The sequence below is a fragment of the Oncorhynchus clarkii genome, chromosome 13 (genome assembly GCF_045791955.1).
Source record: "Oncorhynchus clarkii lewisi isolate Uvic-CL-2024 chromosome 13, UVic_Ocla_1.0, whole genome shotgun sequence".
NCBI classification, from domain to species: Eukaryota; Metazoa; Chordata; class Actinopteri; order Salmoniformes; family Salmonidae; genus Oncorhynchus; species Oncorhynchus clarkii.
The window spans coordinates 39,980,271-40,001,655 of NC_092159.1; the positions used below are offsets into that span (position 1 = coordinate 39,980,271).

General features: G+C 43.5%; 1 protein-coding gene across 1 annotated transcript; it reads left to right on the top strand.

Moving 5' to 3' along the window:
- The first annotated feature begins 123 nt into the window (after positions 1-123).
- LOC139364721 (formin-like protein 1) lies at positions 124-18,688 on the top strand. The gene is made up of 26 exons (XM_071101721.1): positions 124-505; positions 1,258-1,816; positions 7,918-8,001; positions 8,607-8,693; positions 8,979-9,052; positions 9,425-9,508; positions 11,203-11,346; positions 11,498-11,609; positions 11,707-11,783; positions 11,882-11,975; positions 12,491-12,565; positions 12,674-12,784; positions 12,909-13,058; positions 13,227-13,328; positions 13,448-13,985; positions 14,884-15,008; positions 15,224-15,426; positions 15,621-15,855; positions 15,954-16,022; positions 16,134-16,214; positions 16,436-16,565; positions 16,700-16,863; positions 16,992-17,093; positions 17,652-17,756; positions 17,941-18,037; positions 18,295-18,688. Exons 2-26 carry the CDS (start codon positions 1,640-1,642, stop codon positions 18,357-18,359), a joined length of 3,285 nt encoding a protein of 1,094 aa, XP_070957822.1. The 5' UTR covers positions 124-505; positions 1,258-1,639; the 3' UTR covers positions 18,360-18,688.
- Positions 18,689-21,385: the final 2,697 nt, after the last annotated feature.

Below are 21,385 nucleotides of genomic sequence, written 5' to 3' on the forward strand. Positions count from 1 at the left end.
CAGTATAACATACGACCTCAAATAAGTGCAAGAAATTGAGCATGTTTATAGGCCGTAGGGATCTATTGCTGCGTTCAAAACAACGGGGAACTCGGTCAAATCATGACGTCAGTGATCTTCAGGACGGAAAGTCGGATATATAGAAAGAAGCCCGAAGTTCCCAAGTTGGAATTCCGCATTGGATGACCGTTCAAATCGTTTTTTTCCCACTCGGAGCCCGTTTTTTCTCTCAATGTTCCCAGTTGTTTTGAACGTAGTCAAGTCGGAAGTCAGAGATTTCCGATTTCCCAGTTTTTTGAACGCGGCATGTGGCTGCGTTTACACAGCCCGATTATGATATTGCTTTCACTAATTGTGCTAATCAGATCAGCTCTGAAAAAGATCAGATGTGATGAAGATCTGATATAATTGTCCAAAAGATCAGAATTGGGCTTCCTTATCTGAACGCAGTCATAGGCTCCTTATATCTGGAAGTAGGCTAGGTAGATTTTGCTCTGCAACACTGGTGAGTGGCCTGTCAGTGACATTAATCAATCTGGTAGAAAGTGTCTACTAAGACCTTGTTGAAGTTCTGATTGTCAGAAATTGATCCACCACCACATGGTAACAACATGGGCAATTTTGCCTTGACTTCACTGGAGGTAGCAATGTGAATAGCTGACACAGGGTAGTGCTCTTGGAATGATATTTGAGGGTACACTGGGTAAAACGCAACTGCACTCACATTTCCACAAGCTATGTTCTGGCAGTGGTTTCCTAACAATGGAAAGTCCAGAATGTAAGGATAAAAACACTTGACTTAATCCACCCTCTACCATTTGGCATGCACCGACCATCCACAAGGCCAGATACGTGTAGTTACTTCCTAGCTCATATGACTATGGGCCCAATACCCCTACTTAGTCTTCCGTTATCCTTATTTTTTCCACCCCCTCCACTTTACTCTCTTGTCCATCTTCTCCAACCACACCCTCTCTGCTTCTCCCTCAGTCGCCTCTCTCCACCCCCTTGTAGTTTTGTTTCTCTCGCACACAGCAGGAAGTTACTCTTCTGCTTTTTCTGGTTATGCGGTTTCTGCCTCTGCTGCAGCGACTGCGTCAAACTCCCCTCTCCTTCCTGTAACACCCGTGCCCTGCCTGCCTGTGCTGAGCTCATTGTAGGAACTATGAACAGTTAATTAGTAAAAACAACATCTCGCTTCTACAAGGCGGCACTTTTCAGGTTTCAAGTTGGTCCGATTTTTCCCCCTTCTCCTAGTAACACCTGTTATCCAGCAGAGAGTGAGGACAGTGGAAGAGATACGGGATTGGGAGGAAAGATGTTGCTCCATCAAAGATCCTCACCTCGGGACCAAGACAATTGCAGTAGGCCAGTGGCTGTTCCATCCACCTGCCTAATCTCCTAGAGACGTTGAAGGACCAAGGACTCCAAGACCTGTTTTTATTCACCTTCTCTTTTCTTTTTTTGGAATTTCATTGGACTGCCCTACATTGGAACTAACTAGCTACTTTTTCTCAGTGTGGACAGGTTTGCAGACATCTGAGTTGGAGTCTGTTTTCGAGTAAGGCCTAATAGCACATCCAGTTAAAAGAGAGTGTTTTTTTTAACCTTTCCCCTGGATTACCTGTTCAGGTTGGTGATGGGGAATGCGGCGGGGGGAATAGAGCAGGCAGATGGCAGGGAGGCCAAGCACTCTGTGGGGTCAGGAACGGGCCTGAGTGACCCCACCCCGACCCTGCAGAAGAAGCAGCCTGCTCCCCCCAAGCTGCCCGTGCCTCCAGAGGACGAGCTGGAGGAGCGCTTCAGTGTGGTTCTGGTGAGTGGCAGGACAGGAGGGGAGAAACATCATGCATACCAACACGCAGAAATACAGACACATCACACAGGACTTTAGATGCATCACACACCTACTGTATGTATTGCACTGATATCTAAAGGAACAGGTGAAATCACTCACTTAAATATGCACGGTGCCAGATGTCTGAGAGAAAATACATTCAGCTTCACATTTGAATTATTCTGTCAAGGTAATTCTGGTTCCTGTTAGAAAACAATGCCGTCTCTCTCACTGCAGCCAGTCATGTTAGTAAAGAGAGCTGACATTTTGTTGGCCTCAATCCCATCCAAAAGCTCACATCCTCTTTTAGATATTTTGAAATCGGCCTCTCTGCTCAGCCTGTGGTCAAATGATCTCATAGACCTTCGACTGCCGCCCTCCCTCTTAGATGAACCGGAGACACCATAAAGGCACAGTGCTGGATTGAGAAATAGATTTAGCACGAGAGAGACCACAAGACTAAGACAGGAAGGCAAATGTTTCTCAAATATTTCAACATGTCCTTTCCCATCAGTTAAAACACATATGGACAACATAACGCTATCGCTCCAATACTAGAAGCATGGTCGTTTTTACAAAAGAAGCAGGACATCTCAGGGGAACAAGGCCTTATCTGTAGAAACTATTAGTCAATCATGAGTAGCGCAAGCAGTTTGAAATCACGCATTTAGATAAACCTCTGATAAATGTGATGCTAAACATATTAGGCACTAGATACGGAGACACACAAAGGACATGTGACATCATGGCAGTAAAACTATCTTTCCATGCATACCCCTTCACCTTCTTTTACTTTTATGTCTGAAAGAAAGAGGAAGTCAGGTCATGCTCTGAAAGAGCAGGCCGGTAGAGAGGGCAGTGGGCAGGAAATGGCTTAGGCTAAATAAGTGTCTGTACCACACACATATTAGCTAACAGTTATCACACTGCATACAGCCTACATGCATTAAAGGAAAATGCTACCATCTCTAGTCTAGATTTCAAACGGACCTAATACGACACTTATAGCACTCACACAAGCAGATGTGTTCAGGTATGTGGCAATGTGTGAGAGGAGATATTAGGTAAAAAAGTAATGTCCGGGCTCAGGGTGACAGCAAGAATGTTGAAACTGAGAACAGGACTTCCCCTCGTGTTCTAAATAGATCCCCACAGCGGAAGTGTCATAATACCCATAAAGCCTAGCGGTCAAACAGCAAAATGGTTCCAATAATTTTTCCATAATTCATTTTTCTCATAGGGAATTTTAGAAACATTATAAAATAAGGGCTGTGTTTTGTGTAGGCGTACCCTGGCGTGATTTTTTGATAGCCATGTAAATATCTCTCTCGGACAAGGTGACTTTTATCAATATATTCGGCTCTATTTCTGGTCAGATTAGAAAATGCTAATTTGCATCAAAGTAGACATCATGCAAGACTGCAAATCCCTGCAAGCTCCTGCACGTCATCTCTAGCAGACACTTTTGCTAACAGCTATTGTGTCAATTTAAAACTTGCACAAAACCATTCACGTAATTATCAATTTAAAGAAATGTAGCCAATTTATTAATATTAAATTGTAGCTAACGTTAGATAGTTAATCCAGAGATTCTTATCATTTCCTCGATTCGGTGTTCTTGTCCAGATCATCATGGCATTTGTATATCTGTAGGATAGCCAAATTAGCAGCTAATTAGCATTAAAAAAATAAATCATTGGGGGGGGGGATAAATGCAGGCAAATTTATTGATTAAAGTCACCTTGTCCTAGAGAGATTTACATGGTTATCAAAATGTCAAGGCAGGGTAAGCCTACACGAAACACAGCCCTTATTTTAAGTGCTTCTAAAATCCCCTATGGGAAAAATGTATGGTCGAAAAACGATTGGAACCATTTCCTTGTTTGACTGATAGGTTTTATGGGTATTATGACTGATACTTGTTTTTATTAACTTTTTTGCTCTTTTGCACACCAGTATTTCTACTTGCACATCATCATCTGCACATCTATCACTCCAGTGTTAATTTGCTAAATTGCAATTACTTCGCTACTATGGCCTATTTATTGCCTTACCTCCTCACGCCATTTGCACACACTGTATATAGACTTTTTCTACTGTGTTATTGACTGTATGTTTGTTTATTCCATGTGTAACACTGTGTTGTTGTTTGTGTCGCACTGCTTTGCTTTATCTTGGCCAGGTCGCAGTTGTAAATAAGAACTTGTTCTCAACTGGCCTACCTGGTTAAATAAAGGTGAAATAAAAAAATACTGTGGTACCCGTATAGGGTCTCTAAATTGAGATACGGGTCATTCCATTTGATTTCAATCACTTTTGACCGCACCCCTTTTGATTTCAACTAAACTTTCTATACATATGTTCCTATGGTACAAGTGGTCAGAAAGTAACATTTCGGACCGGAGTGCCAAAACATTTAGGAGGTGGAAGAGCTCAAAGTTGACCCATTTTGCATACCCCACCCCGCCATGAGACACCCATGTCTTCATCACTGGAAAAGATAAACAGTTGCGTTTGAAATCATTTAAAAGCTTACAAACAGGGATTGTACTATTTTATCATTTCTTGATTTATTTGTCTTTTTATGAGTGAATATAAACATATTTAGGAGTATGCTGTGTCTCAACCAATGGCGGCGGGCACGACACAAACACCTCAGATTATACAAAATAGGGTCTAAGATACAACATATTAGAAAATGAAAGCATTTTTATACTGAACAAAAACATAAACGCAACATGTAAAGTGTTGGTTCCATTTCTCATGAGGTGAAATAAAAGATACCAGAGATACGCACAAAAGCTTATTTCTCTCAAATGTTGTGCACAAATTTGTTTACGTCCCTGTCAGTGAGCATGTTTTTTTAAATGTATTTTTATGGCAGAAAAATCAGTATACATACAAGAAGTATACAAACAGACTATAATAATATATGCTAGGGGGTACAACAAATGACAGATTATTCAAAGACCTTAAAAGATACACACGTATCGATTGTTTTAACATCTAGAACGATCTTAATGTACTGCTCAAATTCCTTATAGAAAACACGGAAGAGTGTTTTTTTTTATTAGTGAATTTACATGTATGAATGTGAAATTTGATTATAAGCTAAGGAAACCGAGCAGCACATTCTCCCATAAACAAAAGTCATCAAGAATATTAACAATTGTAAACTATGAAAATCTTGCCATCGTTTCTTTACATTGTAGACCATTCTAAAATAAATGCAAAACTGGATGCTCAACACAAAAAGTACAGTTAATGTTAATGTCTTTTTAAAAGTTTCTTCAGGTATTGATTCGCAGGGTAATACTTCTGGATCATTCTGAAAGAGACCTCTTTGACCTTGTTAACAAGAAGGCATTTGTGTGGTAATAACCAGACTTCTTTCTAACAGATATTATTGACAAATGTATTCCAGTAAGTTTTTTATTTCACCTTTATTTAACCAAGTAGGCCAGTTGAGAACAAGTTCTCATTTACAACTGCCACCTGGCCAAGATAGAGCATAGCAGTGCGACAAAAACAACAACACAGAGTTACACATAAACAAACGTACAGTCAATAACACAATAGAAACATCTATGTACAGTGTGTGCAAATGTAGAAGAGTATGGAGGTAAGGCAATAAATAGGCCATAGAGGCGAAATAATTACAATTACAATTTAGCATTAACACTGGCGTGATAGATGTGCAGATGATGATGATGATGATGTGCAAGTAGAGATAAGTAATAGTATGTAGGATGAGGTAGTTGGGTGTGCTATTTACAGATTGGCTGTGTACAGGTACAGTGATTGGTAAGCTGCTCTAACAGCTGATAACATAAGGAATAGATACAATATCCCTTTGAAATAAGGCATGTATAGATCTGTTGTTCTGAGGGAGCAAGGAGAGAAACATATTTCTCCTATTGGAGAGTCAACTGGATTAAGCGAGGGTAGGTCAAGAAGGTGAGGTCTGGTTCCACCTCTAAACAACATGAGAGTTGCAGATGGAATAGCGTCAAAGACTATGGCGAACTCTCTAGGTGTTACAGGGATATTGTAACGAGATAGAAATTCCTCTTAATTGAGTAACGATCCTTCTGCATTAAAAAGTTGACTCACCAGCAGGATATGATTATTAAACCAGTTCTTAAAAAATAAATACTTGTTTCTATACAAAATATCCCTATTGTTCCATATGAAATACCTATGCAGGGAAAAATTATGTTTATATATAAACAACCACGCTAAGAATATTACATTTTGTAGGAATCTTATCAATGTTATCAAATTGAATAAGCATCTTTCCTGTTGATCCTTAGACAGCGGTAATCCCAAGGTATGTTACTTCTTCCTTGACTGGAATATTGCATATAGAGGGTATCACACGGTCTTTAACAGCAAACAATTCACACTTATTAAGGTTTAGGCAAAGACCTTTGGTAAAAATATTTATCACATCGAATGCTCTAGGAATCTGGTCAGCATCTTTCAAAAAAAGGTGGTGTCATCTGCAAGCTGACTGATGATAATATCTCTGTCAGCAATAGAGATCCCCTTTATGTCGCTGGATTTAGCAAAAGTTGTGAGAAGTTGGATTGCAAGCAGTTAGTGAACGTTTCTCCTTTGCCAAGATAATCCATCCACCTGACAGATGTGGCATATCAAGAAGCTGATTAAACAGCATGGTCATTACACAGGTGCACCTTGTGCTGGGGACAACAAAAGGCCACTCTAAAATGTGCAGTTTTGTCACACAACAATGTCACACGTTTTGAGGGAGGGTACAATTGGCATGCTGACTGCAGGAATGTCCAACAGAGCTGTTGCCAGAGAATTGAACGTTCATTTCTCTACCATAAGCTGCCTCCAACGTCGTTTTACAGAATTTGGCAGTACATCCAACCGGCCTCAAATGGAACGACACATACTCAAAAATGTAGGCGTGTGTGCGCACATGCGTACATGTGTACAAACCATGCGCACATAAGAGTATATGTCTTTCTGAGTGGGTATGTGTGTGTATGAGTAACCTCGTGTATGTACAGCGCATATTCACATACACATTGTCTACATTTGGTTTTCTTTTGCCAGTCTTTGTCTTTCAAAATCCACCATCGGTCCCTCCCATACTGTACCCCACCCAAACCCTATAACTATGTCCCCAGCAAAGCCCACACTAACTGCGGCGCACATGTCAAACCTCAGGGGTTTGTTAACGTGTTAAGAGGAAGCCACAAACTGTTGCTTGAGAACATTCAATTCTGCACATCTAACCACAGTCCACACCCTTTCTTAGTAGGACCAAGACTGCCTCGACTAAAACATCGCTCATCTTAGATGCCTTAAATAAACCACTTTCATTAGCGGTTAGTTTGGCCGGCAACATCTATGGGGTTATTGTGTGTGACGTGTCACATGAGAATGATGCTTAAAAAAATCGATTGTATTTTCCCATGTTAATCAAAAGGCATGACAGAGTTAAATCAACTTCTCGTGATATAAACACACCATATTTTCTTGTAGAAAGGGCCAGGTGGCTCACTTGTCATAGAGACGAGTAACTGTTGAATCAATCAGGTTAAATCCACCTGCAACTCACTCAAACAGGTCATGGCTAAACGGCTACTGTATAGGCCCGCTACGTTCAATGATGAATGGAGGAGCATTATCTGTATGTGTTTGAAAATGCTCATGACTAGACGTGATACATGCTCACAGATGGTTTCCATTAGTTACCAGCAATACATGTAAACAGTGAGTCATCTCCTTGGTGTAGGATGATGATAGCGATGGTTTCTGATCACATTTGAACAGCATGGCATGAACAGGAAGCGTTATGACAATGTGCACAAGAGCGTTGGCTGGTTGGTAGTGAAGAAAGAAATGAAATGTTTTTTAAAGACGATATTATTGAAGAGGATATTATTATGATTACTGCTTAATTGAAGTCTATTGAGTAACATGCCGTTGTAGACCGCTCCGAGTTCATTTAAATACAAGATCCCCAAAGGCCCCAGTTGTAGTCACAGTAACAGTCATGTTATTATTGATGTAGGTTTTTGAAGTGCACCTTATTCTATTCTCAGAGCTATATGAACTTGCCTCCAGACAAGCTGAAGCTGTTGAGTCAGTATGACAATGACAAGAAGTGGGAGCTGATCTGTGATCAGGTAAGAACATTACGTCTTGTTGGGAGCCTTACATGGGGTGATTGGTTCATGCACTAGTACACAGTTCTACATGATTGGGTAACGCCTTATTTCAACGGTCCGTAATAAACCATTTATTAATCATCACTCCCACATTTATAAGCCATTTACTGATCATAAGTAAAGCATTTTTGCAGTCCCTAATCTAAAGCGAGCACGAACCAATACCTAACCCTAACCATAAATGGTGTGCAATATTTTTGTAAATGCTTTATAAATGGTTTATTACCGACCGTTAAAACAAAGAGTAACCCCTGATTGTATCTGAGATTAAGTGTTGTAAAAACACAGCATACGGACATAACTGTGAATAAAAATAAATGTGTATTGCTGGTGTCTGGTTGCCAATATGTAATGTAGGTTAGAGTGCAAAAAGGTCATATAGTCTTCTAGCAAAACACTACACCTCTGATGGGTTCCTGTGGTAAGCATGTTTCCCATCAGCAGGTTGGCATGGTAACAGAGTGGTTTGCGGTGCTTGTTGTGTTTGACTGTCTCATTTGTCTTCTTACTCACCCTCCTCCTCTCATCCCCTTCTCCTTCCTCCCTCCATTCTGTGTGGTCAGGAGCGGTTCCAGGTGAAGAACCCTCCTTCTACCTATCTGACCAAGATCAAGAGCTTCTATCAGGACCAAGGAGGAGTGACCCGCAGGGTGGGTGTACAGTACCCCCCCCCCCCCCCCCCCCCTCACCTTCGTAGAGCTTCTAATAGTTCTCACCGTAGCCAGGGATTTCAAGAACTAAATATGCGTGTTTTGGAACCATGGGATAACAATATTACATCTACAGTAGTAGTACATCCTTGCATTTTATGACAAAGCCATGTAGCCAGTAATATAAGGCTAGTCTCTTTAGAACAACTTCTGAACTTCTGATATAAAGGTGTGTGCGTCTCCTTCATTAATAGAGCTTCTCTGTATGGTTTTGGCCTATTTCAGTTCAAGAGGCGGGTCCAGGAGTCCACCCAGGTATTGAGAGAGCTGGAGATCTCCCTCCGCACGAATCATATTGGGTGAGTGACTGGACCAGGATTAGCCTCTGCCGAGTCCCCCAACAACCAGATGTTCTGGTTTTCAGTGGAAATGGAAAGAGAGTCTGTGATGCAACTTCCGCTTTTGGACTTTAATAAGGATACACTCCATCTTAACTCCTCCTCCACATTTACTGGATTGGTTGAACAGTGCAGATGAGAACCTCCCCTAACAGTTTTTTTCTTCCTTTCATCAAGAGCAGCATGTACCGGATCTAGTTTCAGGTGTTTCTTTTATGCCTGCTATGTTCGGTTTGACCAGGACTGGTCCCACAGTTATCCCATCAGTCAGCATGACTGACTCAAGTGTCCTTAAAGTAGTATCGCGTTCTAATTCTCTTTCTCTCTATATAGCTGGGCCCAGGAGTTTCTGAATGAGGAGAACCATGGTTTGGATGTATTGGTGGATTACCTGTCCTACGCCCAGTGTGACGCATCGTGAGTATCCCTTGCAGCCTCCCCTTCTGTCTTAACAGAATCCCGTACAATATCAATGAGACATACAGTTCCAGTCAAAAGCTTGGACACACCTACTCATTCAAGGGTTTCTCTTTATTTTTACTATTTTCTACATTGTAGAATAATAGTGAAGACATCACAACTATGAAATAACACTTATGGAATCATGTAGTAACCAAAAAAGTGTTAAACCAATCAAAATATATTTTATATTATTCAAAGTCACCACCCTTTGCCTTGATGACAGCTTTGCAGACTATTGGCATTCTCTAAACCATCTTCACCAGGAATGCTTTTCCAACAGTCTTGAAGGAGTTCCCACATATGCTAAGCACTTGTTGGCTGCTTTTCCTTCACTCTACGTTCCTACTCATCCGAAACCATCTCAATTGGGTTGAGATTGGGTGATTGTGGATGCCAGGTCATCTGATGCAGCACCATCACTGTCCTTCTTGGTCAAATAGCCCTTACACAGCCTGGAGGTGTGTTGGGTCATTGGCCTCTTGAAAAACAAATGATAGTCCTACTAAGCGGAAACAAAATGGGATGGCGTATCGCTGCAGAATCCTGTGGTAGCCATGCTGGTTAAGTGTGCCTTGAATTCTAAATAAATCACAGACAGTGTAACCAGCAAAGCACCCCCACACCATCACACCTCCATGCTTCACGGAGGGAACCACACATGCAGAGATCATCCTTTAACCTACTCTGCGTCTCACAATAATCTCATATTTGGACTCATCAGACCAGAGGACAGATTTCCACCGGTCTAATGTCCATTGCTCGTGTTTCTTGGCCCAAGTATGTCTATTCTTCTTATTGGTGTCCTTTAGTAGTGGTTTCTTTGCAGCAATTCGACCATGAAGGCCTGATTCACGCAGTCTCCTCTGAACAGTTGAAGTTGAGATGTGTCAGTTACTGTTACTCTGTAAAGCATTTATTTGGGCTGCAATCTGAGGCTGGTAACTCTAATGAACGTATCCTCTGCAGCAGAGGTAACTCTGGGTCTTCCTTTCCTGTGGTGGTCCTCGTGAGAGACAGTTAACTCTAATGAACTTATCCTCTGCAGCAGAGGTAACTGTGGGTCTTCCTTTCCTGTGGCGGGCCTCATGAGAGCCAGTTTCATCATAGCACTTGATGGTTTTTGAGACTGCACTTGAAGATACTTTCAAAGTTGTTGAAATGTTCCGTATTGACTGACCTTCATGTCTTAAAGTAATGCTGGAGCTGTTCTTGCCATATGGACTTGGTCTTTTACCAAATAGGGTTATCTTCTGTATACCACCCCTACCTTGTCACAACACAACTGATTGGCTCAAATGCATTAAGAAGGAAAGAAAATCCACAAATTCACTTTTAACAAGGCACACCTGTTAATTGAAATGCATTTCAGGTGACTACCTCATGAAGCTGGTTGAGAGAATGCCAAGAGTTTGCAAAGCTGTCATCAATGCAAAGGGCGTTGAACACTTGTTTGGTTACTACATGTTTCCATATGTGTTATTTCATAGTTTTGATGTCTTGACCATTATTCTGCAATGGAGAAAATAGTAAATATGAAGAAAAACCCTTGAATGAGTAGGTGTGTCCAAATATTTGACTGGTACTGTAGATTTAATGTTTGATTATGTATACGTGACTATATGTTTGTGTATTTGGGAATGTGTCTATAGGTTTGACCTGGAGGGTGCTGAGCATGGGGGAACACTGTCAGAGAGGGGGAAGCCAGCGGAGAGGTCCATGGAGGACCTGAATAAGAGTGCAGGAAGCTCCCCTACACACGGCATGACCAGAGCAGCCCGCGCCCTGACCGTACGGTAAGAACCATCAGCCGTTATGAGACCCGAGTCTCACCCAGCAAGCCTTACAGACCACAGGATAAATCTCACCACAAATATTCTACTGAAAAGTGGAACCTTCTGACCAGTGACCACCACCTCCTCCATCCTCTCAATATCTCCTAAGCAGAATAACCTCTCTGGCCCAGAGTAGGAAAACTCAGAAGATCTCTCGATTGGCCAGTCAGAGGGACGACGTCCATGTGTGCATCATGTGTCTGCGTGCCATCATGAACTACCAGGTGTGTGTGTGTGTGTGTGTGTTGTGTGGTGTGTGGGCATGACTGTGACATGGAGTGTGAAATTGTGAAATTCCAACGCTGATTATCACTTTTTCAGTCGGGCTTCAACCAAGTTATGACTCACCCACGCTGCGTCAACGAGATCACCCTCAGTCTCAACAACAAGAACCCCAGGTATGAACACCTGTGTGTGTGATGATGTGTGAAGTGTGTGTGCATGCTTGTGCATGTGATGTGTGTGTGATGTGGTATTATATTCCTGGTCTCTACAGAACCAAAGCCCTGGTGTTGGAGCTGTTGGCTGCTGTGTGTCTTGTGAGGGGAGGTCATGACATCATTCTCGCCGCCTTCGACAACCTCAAGGAGGTGAAGGGATTTACCAAACTTAGCCACACTATAGCAGACTTTACTTTACCAATATGTACTGTATCATCTCACCTTAGCCTACTCATTCGTGTCTTCTCAGGACCAAGATTTTTCTCTTCTAAGTAATCTCACGACTGATACACGCCACAACCCTGTCTCAGTCTCACCAAGCACACTTAGAACTCTAAAACACACACTCACACGAAGACATCATGTTGTGAGTGCGCAACCAGTCCTCACCAAACTGAAGGGCCCCTTTAAATTACTGAAATGTAGTCTGAAAGAATTCCACTGATGTCGATATAGACTTTCCACATTGGTGACCATCACAACTAATAATAGATTTAATGTTGGATGTGTTCAAAGCAGAAGTGGACGAATTTGATCAGCTTTCTATGAATACAAACACACACACACACGCGGTACCAAAACGTACACACTCCTGTGTACATCTGTTGAAGTGCATGACTGTGTTACTGAAACAAGGAACGTCTTTCCCATACCCTTTCACTCAGGTGAGCGGAGAGAAGAACCGTTTTGAGAAACTGATGGAGTACTTTAGCAACGATGACAGCAACATTGACTTCATGGTACGTGGACACACAACGGCTTTAAGTCTCCTGGCTGATGTGTTTGCCTTTTACTCACAATGTAGTTCTGAAAGGTCAAAGATCAAATATGATGATCCCTCTCGCCAGGTGGCCTGCATGCAGTTCATTAACATTGTGGTGCATTCGGTGGAGAATATGAACTTCCGTGTGCACCTGCAATATGAGTTCACTCACCACGGACTCGACCAGTACCTAGAGGTAAACGTTCCATTTATCCTTCTCGTCTCATTGTTGGAAATGGAACCGTCACAACCGCAAAACCAACTCCTTCAAACGGAAATGAAACCGTCATGATAATGATGGTCGTGTGTGTGTGTGTCAGTCTCTGAAGCTGACGGAGAGTGAGAAGCTGCAGGTTCAGATTCAGGCCTACCTGGACAACGTGTTTGATGTGGGGGCTCTGCTGGAGGATGCAGAGAACAGGGGCGGGGTGCTGGAGCATGTGGACGAACTGCAGGAGCACAACTCACAGGTCAGTGATACATACTGTACACACACAGTCTGATTCATTCAAATCACACGTCTAAAAAATGCCAGCAATTACTCTATGACTGTCTGTGACCTCCAAATGTTGTGTTGGCATGTTGTGTCGTGTTGTGTTGTGTCATGTGTTGTGCTGTGTCGTGTTGTGTTTTTGTAGCTGAGTGCCAGGCTAGAGGAGATTGAGAGCCAGTCTGCAGAAAGGATGGCTGAACTGGAGAAACAGCTCCTCCAAGTCACCAAGGAGACAGAGCTGCTCAAGGTCTGCACTGTACAATGAACTGTGGACTGTTTACAATATAGTGTATCAGACAGAAAGGTATGTGTGTGATTGTGTGATGATAACTTTTCCTTGCCTTTGTGTGTGTGTGCGACTGACAGGAGAGCCTGCGGGACTCCTGTTCCCAGGTCAGCTCTCTGCAGCAAAGAGAGAGGGAAAGGGAGATGAGCCAGGAGAGGGAGCGGGACAGAGAGCGTCTAAGCCAGCCCTCCTCTGAGCTAGAACTCAAGGTGCAGGAGCTGCAGGAGCGAGGGCTGATTCGCCTGGGACGCACACCCTCTGGGGCCCTAGACCTCCAGGTGGTGCCTGTCACCATCATCGAGTATGCACCCGCCCCAGCCTCTGAGCCCCGGCTCAGCTCCACGGGACCCACTGCCCCTGGCCCAGACGTCCCCGATGCCACTCCCTCCTCAGCCATCTCTGCTGTCCCCCCTCCTCCTCCCCCCCCGCCTCCTGGGCCTGGTGGACCTGCTCCCCCACCCCCTCCACCTCCTCCTCCTCCCCTGCCTGGCTCCGGTGGCCCACCTCCCCCTCCTCCTCCCCCTCCTCCCGGGGGAGGTCCGCCCCCACCTCCTCCTCCACCCGGCGCAGGACCTCCGCCCCCACCCGGAGGCCCACCTTCTGGAGACAGCCAAGCCGGTAAGGTGACTCTTAACTGCTTCCATTGGAGATGTATATGTAACTGACAAAATAAAGGAAACACCAACATAAAGTGTCTTAATAGAGCCATAACTAGCTTCAATGCACCTTGGTATAGATTTTACAAGTGTCTGGAACTCTATTGGAGGGATGCGACACCATTCTTCCACGAGAAATTCCATAATTTTGTATTTTGTTGATGATGGTGGAAAATGCTGTCTTAGGAGCCACTACAAAATCTCCCATAAGTGTTCAATTGGGTTGAGATGTGGTGACTGAAAAGCCATGGCATATGATTTGCATTATTCATCAAACCATTCAGTGACCATTCGTGCCCTGTGGATAGGGGCATTGTCATTGTATGGGGGCATAGCAATGGGAGCCAAAATAATGGCCTGCCCATCATTTCTATACATGACCCTAAGCATAATAGGAAGTTAATTGCTTAATTCACTCAGGAACCACACCTGTGTGGAAGCACATGCTTTCAATATACTTTGTATCTGAAGTGTTTCCATTATTCTGGCAGTTACATGTGTATATCAGTGGAGGCTGCCGAGGGGAGGACGGCTCATGATAATGGCTGGAACGGAGCGAATGGAATGGCATCAAACACGTGGAAACCATGTGCTTGATGTATTTGATACCATTTCACCTATTCCGCTCCAGTAGCGGTCTACAGCAGAGATTAGAAGATGAGAGGGGAGATCATGAAAGTAGAGGAGAGATTAAAGAGATTAGGGTGTGAGAGGTCAAATAGGAGAGAGCTCTATGCTAATCAGATTGTCAGTCAATCTGATGAATTTGTATACGTCCAATTTGCTGAAGGGTGAAATGAGTGCACTGGCGATTGACAACTGATTGATCCTCTCTCCTACTCTCGCTCTCTTTCTCTCAGGAGGTAAAAGCAGGAAACCCATCCAGACTAAGTTCCGGATGCCTTTGCTCAACTGGCAGGCACTGAAGCCCAACCAGGTGACTGGCACGGTCTTCCACGAGTTGGACGACGAGCAGGTCTTAGGGGTAAGACCAAACCTCCACACAGATGCTGACTAGTGCTGACTGAACTCTACTCTTCCATTCTCCCTTCTCTCACCTTCCCTCTGACCCCCTCTTTCCTCTCCTCCCCTCTTCCTCTGACCCTCTTTTTACTCATCTCTCTCTCTTTATATCTCTTCCTCCTCTCCCTCCCCTCCCCCTTCCTCCCTCTCTAACCATCTCTATGTGTGTTGTGTCAGGAGCTGAATATGGAGGCATTTGAGGAGCAATTTAAGACCAAGGCCCAGGGTCCTCCTGCAGCTCTGTCCACTCTTAAGGTCAAGGTGGCCCAGAAGGCCCCCAGCAAGGTCAGCCTGATCGAGGGCAACAAGGCCAAGAACCTGGCCATCACGCTACGCAAGGGAGGCAGGAGCCCCACAGACATCTGCACAGCTATAGAGACGTATGGAACTATATCTGCTCCTATTCTGTTCCTTTCCTTAGTAAACATATTTCTCTCACTCATTTAATTTCTTTATGCCTTTTTTGTTCTCGTTAATCCCTTCATTCTCTTTCTCCTCATCCCACCTTCCCCTAACACTCTTCTTTTGTCCCTTCCTTACTATCTTACCTCCCTCCCTCCCTCCTCCTCTCCAGGTATGACCAGCAGGCGTTGGGGCTGGACTTCCTGGAGCTGCTGGAGAGGTTTGTCCCGTCAGACTACGAGCTGAAGCTCCTCCAGAACTATGAGAAGGAGGGTCGTCCGCTGGATGATCTGGCAGAGGAGGACCGCTTCATGATGCGCTTTGGGAAGATCCCCCGTCTGGCCCAGCGAATCAGCACCCTCACCTTCATGGGCAACTTCCCCGAGAGCGTCAAACGTCTGCAGCCGGTGAGTCGGTTGCTCAGGACAGACAATGAAATTGCATCTGTACGACAATTACTTTCTTCAGAATCTGGTACGATTGTCATTCATAATCTCACCTACAGCAACTGGACTCCATGATCGCAGCATCCATGTCCATTAAGTCCTCGGCCAAGCTGAAGAAGATGTTAGAGGTGAGTGGAGGGCATCCCTGTCCGTCACTGCTAACGTCCAATCAGAGAGCCTCTTTAAACAGGCCTGCACTGTCTATGTAACACATTCTGCATCTGGCTCCTCCTCTCCAGATTATCCTAGCCTTTGGAAACTACATGAACAGCAGTAAGAGGGGTGCAGCCTATGGGTTCCGCCTGCAGAGTCTGGACCTGGTGAGTACCCCTCTGCTCTTGAGGCAAAATTGTCAGAACCATCACTAAGGTAGAGATTAACTGGCTGAAATGGTATGGCTTAAACTCTATAGCGATAAATAAGTCGCTATTAGCTAAAGCAAGGTTCTGGGCTGTTGAGGGCGCTGTGGTATCTTGATAGGCAGGCCAGTCCATCTTTGGGAGATGACTCCATCTGTGCCTCTCTGTCTCTGTCCTGTCAGCTGCTGGACACCAAGTCTACAGACCGCTCCCAGACCCTGCTACACTTCATCTCCAGCATCGTCCAGGAGAAATACCCTGAACTCAACAACTTCCACACTGAGCTGCAATTTGTGGACAAGGCTGGCCTAGGTGCGGGAACGCAATCAACGGTTGCACGCGCACACACACACACACACACATGTACACGCAGCTTGGAAAAAATGCAGCCCTTCATAGTGAGAATAACTGACGCCCTGTTTCTCTCCTGTGTTTGTGTGTTTCAGTGTCTCTGGACAGTATTCTTCAGGATATTCGCTCTCTGGAGAGGGGAATGGAAGTGACCAAGAAGGAGTTCCTGGTGCAGGAAGACAACACAGTGCTGAAGGACTTTGTCAAGAGAAACAGTGAATTACTGGACTCATTACTCAAAGACAGCAAGACCGCTCAGGTTGGGATCACATAACGTTTGAACTTAATAGACACCTCCAACACACATAATTCCACAGAAGATGTTCAATGCATATTTTAGTGTGAATGTCATCTCTCCTCCTCTTCCTCTCTCACCTCCTCCGCTAGGAGGCGTATGGCTCGGTGGTGGAGTATTTTGGAGAGAACCCCAAGACCACACAACCCTCCATGTTTTTCCCTCCGTTTGTCCGCTTCATGAAGGCCTATAAGGTGAGGTGGTGCCCCCGTATTGGGAAAGGATTAATGAAATGGCTCATTACGTTTAACTTGTGTCTATCGCGGCTGCATTTTGTATTGATATGCATGTTTGTTAAAGGGGCAGTGCAGTCAAATGTGAATTCCCTGTTTTATATATATTTTCCACACTATGAGGTATGAATAATATTGTGAAAATTATATCAATGCACTTTTAGTGTAAGAGCTGTTTGGCTGGGTAGGGTGTTTTTTGACCACCTGGTAAGTTAATAGACCAATAACAAAGAACGTTTGCCCTCCTCTCTGCCAATAACAGATAGTTTTCATGTTACACATTCCTCCTATTAGGCTCCTCCAATTAGGGCCCTCTTTCAGACCACGTCTAGACAGTCCTAGCAAAAATCTTGCTTGAGAAATAGCATTGAGCTAAGAAGCCATTTGTTTGTTTTCAATTCAAATGGTAAAATAATCACAGTAAGGTGCCGAATTGTTGCTCAGAAATGATTTGATATTGAGATGAAACGGCTGTGTCGAACCTCTAATGACCTGTTTTTGTGTGTGTGTCCCACACAGCAAGCAGAGAAGGATAATGAACAGAAGAAGAGACTGGAGGCCCAGAGCAGTGAGAACCAAGCAGAGTCTCCCTCCCCTAGAAAGAAAGAGGCTGCAGGACACAAGGTAGGACAACAGACTATAGACCCATACCAACTCAATCCACCACAGTCTCTACATTCCATGCAGCCAGTTATAAAAGGAGGTGGAGTACTGTCGTTTTGTAGCTTCCCTTATGACCGACCGACCAGTGACTATGGTCCATACTACATATGCCAGTGTGTCAGCTTTACCCTTTGACCCCTGCCAGTCTCCCATGATGCCCAAGATGGACCTGATAGCGGAGCTGAAGAAGAGGCAGGTGAAGCCTCAGGTGAAGGATGGGGCCCTGGAGGACATCATCACAGGTATGACAAACCACTATGGATAGAATACATTATGCACTATAGTCTTACATTGTAGTTTGATCTATAAAACAGAGTTAAGAACGCGTAGAGTCAATGCCATAAACACATTATAAGTGGGCTACAATGCACTATATAAATTCATGAATGCTTCATATGGATGTAAATCATAAAGCGTTACCACACTTTTCCCCCGGTACATTCGGAGATCGATATCCCTTGCTAAGTCCCAGTGGTTGTGTCTATGTGCTTTGTCCTAGACCTGAGGAACTCACCGTTCAGAGCAACAGATGGACGGAGACCAGCACAGCGTCAAGACACCTGAACAACCCCAGCTCCACTGAGATGGCTGTACACACTCAATGTCAAAGTGTATGCATACACAGAACACAAATACATACCTGTACTGTACTGTACATACACAATACACAGACGATTATATGGCCTTTTGCCTACCAATACACATTTAAACAACAGTATGAATTAACTCTGTAAATAGAACAGAGTTTAAGCTATACGTCATGAGCAAATGTGTAACATAGAAATACATTGATGCGTTTTTATCCATTTAGCTTTTTAAAATAACTTTGAATTTTTTGTTTCCGTTCATCTTTTAATGAGCACATTTTTTTTTTATTAAAAAAACAAGTTTCACATTGCTGTATCACTCCAAATTCATGACTCAAGTACTTGCTTACCCTAGAGTGGGTCCGTGACCTGCCAAGCCATTAGAAAGTCTATATGCCCTGTAATCATATCAGAGTGTTCACGTTATGTCTGTACATGAGACATCCTCCTAGCCCCAGGGAAGATGAACGGAGAGCCTTCCATACCCAGTTGACAATACTACAATGACCCATCTGAGGGCCGCCGCTGGACCTGCCGCAGGGCATCCACCTACTGACATGATACCGTTATTGATCCCAAAAAGGAGAGAAGATCAACTTACTGTCTACGATAAAGCGAAACCCGGACTCCGACTGTACAAGAGAGCTGCACTTTATTAGACACACAACCACAGCAAGTATGTACAAAAGGAAGCAGGTTCAACTGCCGGTCTTCTCACAGAAAGGAAAAAAAAAAATCACATTTCTCACAGAATATCATGGCATCCACACTGATAAATGAGAATGTCCAGTATCAGTAGGTATTTATATAGATCTGTTTTTTTTGTGTATTGTTCATTATGTCACACTACTCTACAAGTGGGAGATCAAAATTGGTGGTGTTTTCTGGTGAAGGTGCGTTGAAGCGTTCCGGATCGTTCTGGATGGTTGGGAACACTCCTCACTCTTAGCCATCATCACCGTTGCATCACTGATCACAGTAAGACTGAACATCGCCCGTGTCACAGAAAGATCCAAAGTAAAAAAAAAGGTCTGGCTCTCTACCGTTGTAAACCTTAGAAAAAGAGGTGTACCACTTCCATCTCGCTCTGTTTTTTAAGAAAACATGTAGACGACAACTGCACCGTGCGATTGCTTGACAATATTTCATGCATTGTTTTATAATATACCTTTGTGTCCATCTTTGAATTAATAAATCATTATTTTGGACAATATTTTGTTGCACTTTCTAGGAATTACTCCGTCTATTTACATAATCGTTTTGTCTTGTTATCTTCTCGATGCCAAGATTTTGGAACATCCACACATTCATGTCAGAACCTCATACAGTACTGCACACACCACAGACAGCAGGTCAAACAATGCACATGTCTCTTTCATTTATTAAAAACAGAACCAAACACGTCTCAATAGACAAAGATTATGATGACGAAGAAAAAGCTAACGCTCCATATCTATCCACGTTACGGGCTCTTGGTTTGTCATTGAATCCTAAATGACTTGTTCAATGCTGAGATCCTTCTCCGTTAATAACTTTGGGCCATACAGATGTAATTACCATCCTATCGTACCACCAGGAGAGGGGTTTCTAGTATGGGCTATTCATTTTAGTGGGATGCCTTCAGGAGGAACAGACAACCCCTCTCTTGTGAACAGTCCTTTCAAGGTAGATCAATACAACCAATCAGAGCAGCAAGGTCATGTTGCATCATCATATAAACGCCCACTTCACAGTGTTGTCTCTCATCTCTCTCTCGCTGACTCCCACCAGACTTCTCTCTAACATCACTGGAATCAGCCAAGGGTGAAGAACACATCAGTCAGGCATAAGGAGCGCTATGTAATACAAAGACTAGGACAGAGACTAGAAGAGGACTAAGTAAACCAACAGAAGTTCCAAAGAAAAGGCACGCCTCTGAGAACAGGTCTAGGAACAGCTCCCCTTACCTCAAAATGAATGTTAGCTAGTGGAGGCCTGGGAGCAGACGTTGTACTGGACCAGCTCAGGGGCAACCTCTCCCTAAACATACCAGTAGTATGGGCCAGCAGGCCAACAAAAGAGGAAACTCACACAACTGTTAAAAATAGTGCTAATAAAAAGATCCCAGAATTAAAAATGAGCTCCACTGTATATTACATACCTGTCCTGTCTTCTATACAGATAAATATTTTCAAATCAATATAAAAATGTTCTGCTTATGAATAAATAATTTGCTAATGTGAAATACATTATCTCTCGAAGAAGAATTGAAAAGGAAAGTCTGTACAAAAAGCCTACTCATATAAATCCCCAAAAGAGGATGATTTAAATTGTACATTATAATAATTTAATCCAGACCTATGTGTCGCACTTTCTTCACAATTCTATTAATATCATACACAAACATCTTCACGAAGATATATTCATATACATATGATTATTTTTCATTTTCATTTCAAGTTTGCATGAACTCTCTCTCTGATTGCCAGGGGTTTTCACTACGAGTGTCTCCACACTCTCCACCCTCCATTCCTCATCCCCACTACCAATAAACCCCTCCAAGACTCAGCTATATTTAAATCTACTGTCCAATAACACTAGTGCTATGGTGACTCAAAAAAGCACTGTCACGCAGTCTTGGGGTTCTCATCTTGGACTTTCCTGTGTAAAAGCAGCGAAGTGTGAATACCTCCCTCCCTTCCTCCCCATCACCCTGCCAGACGCAAAAGCAAGTGCTGGGAGTTATGGATTTGAGTGTGGAGCTGAACGAGTAAGTACATATCTTTCATTTGGCTTCACTTTATAGAACCTAGGGCTAGAGGCCTGCAATGCTACAGTGCAGCCAATGTGAGGCTTAATTAACTTGCTGTGACGTGAGCTTGCCGTTTTCTCGCTGACAGAACAGAGGGTGTGCTTATTGCAATGCCACGGCCACATTCTGACACACTATGCTGTGTGTGTGTGTGTGTGTGTGTGTGTGTGTGTGTGTGTGTGTGTGCCAATATGTCCCCCTTTGTTCTGATC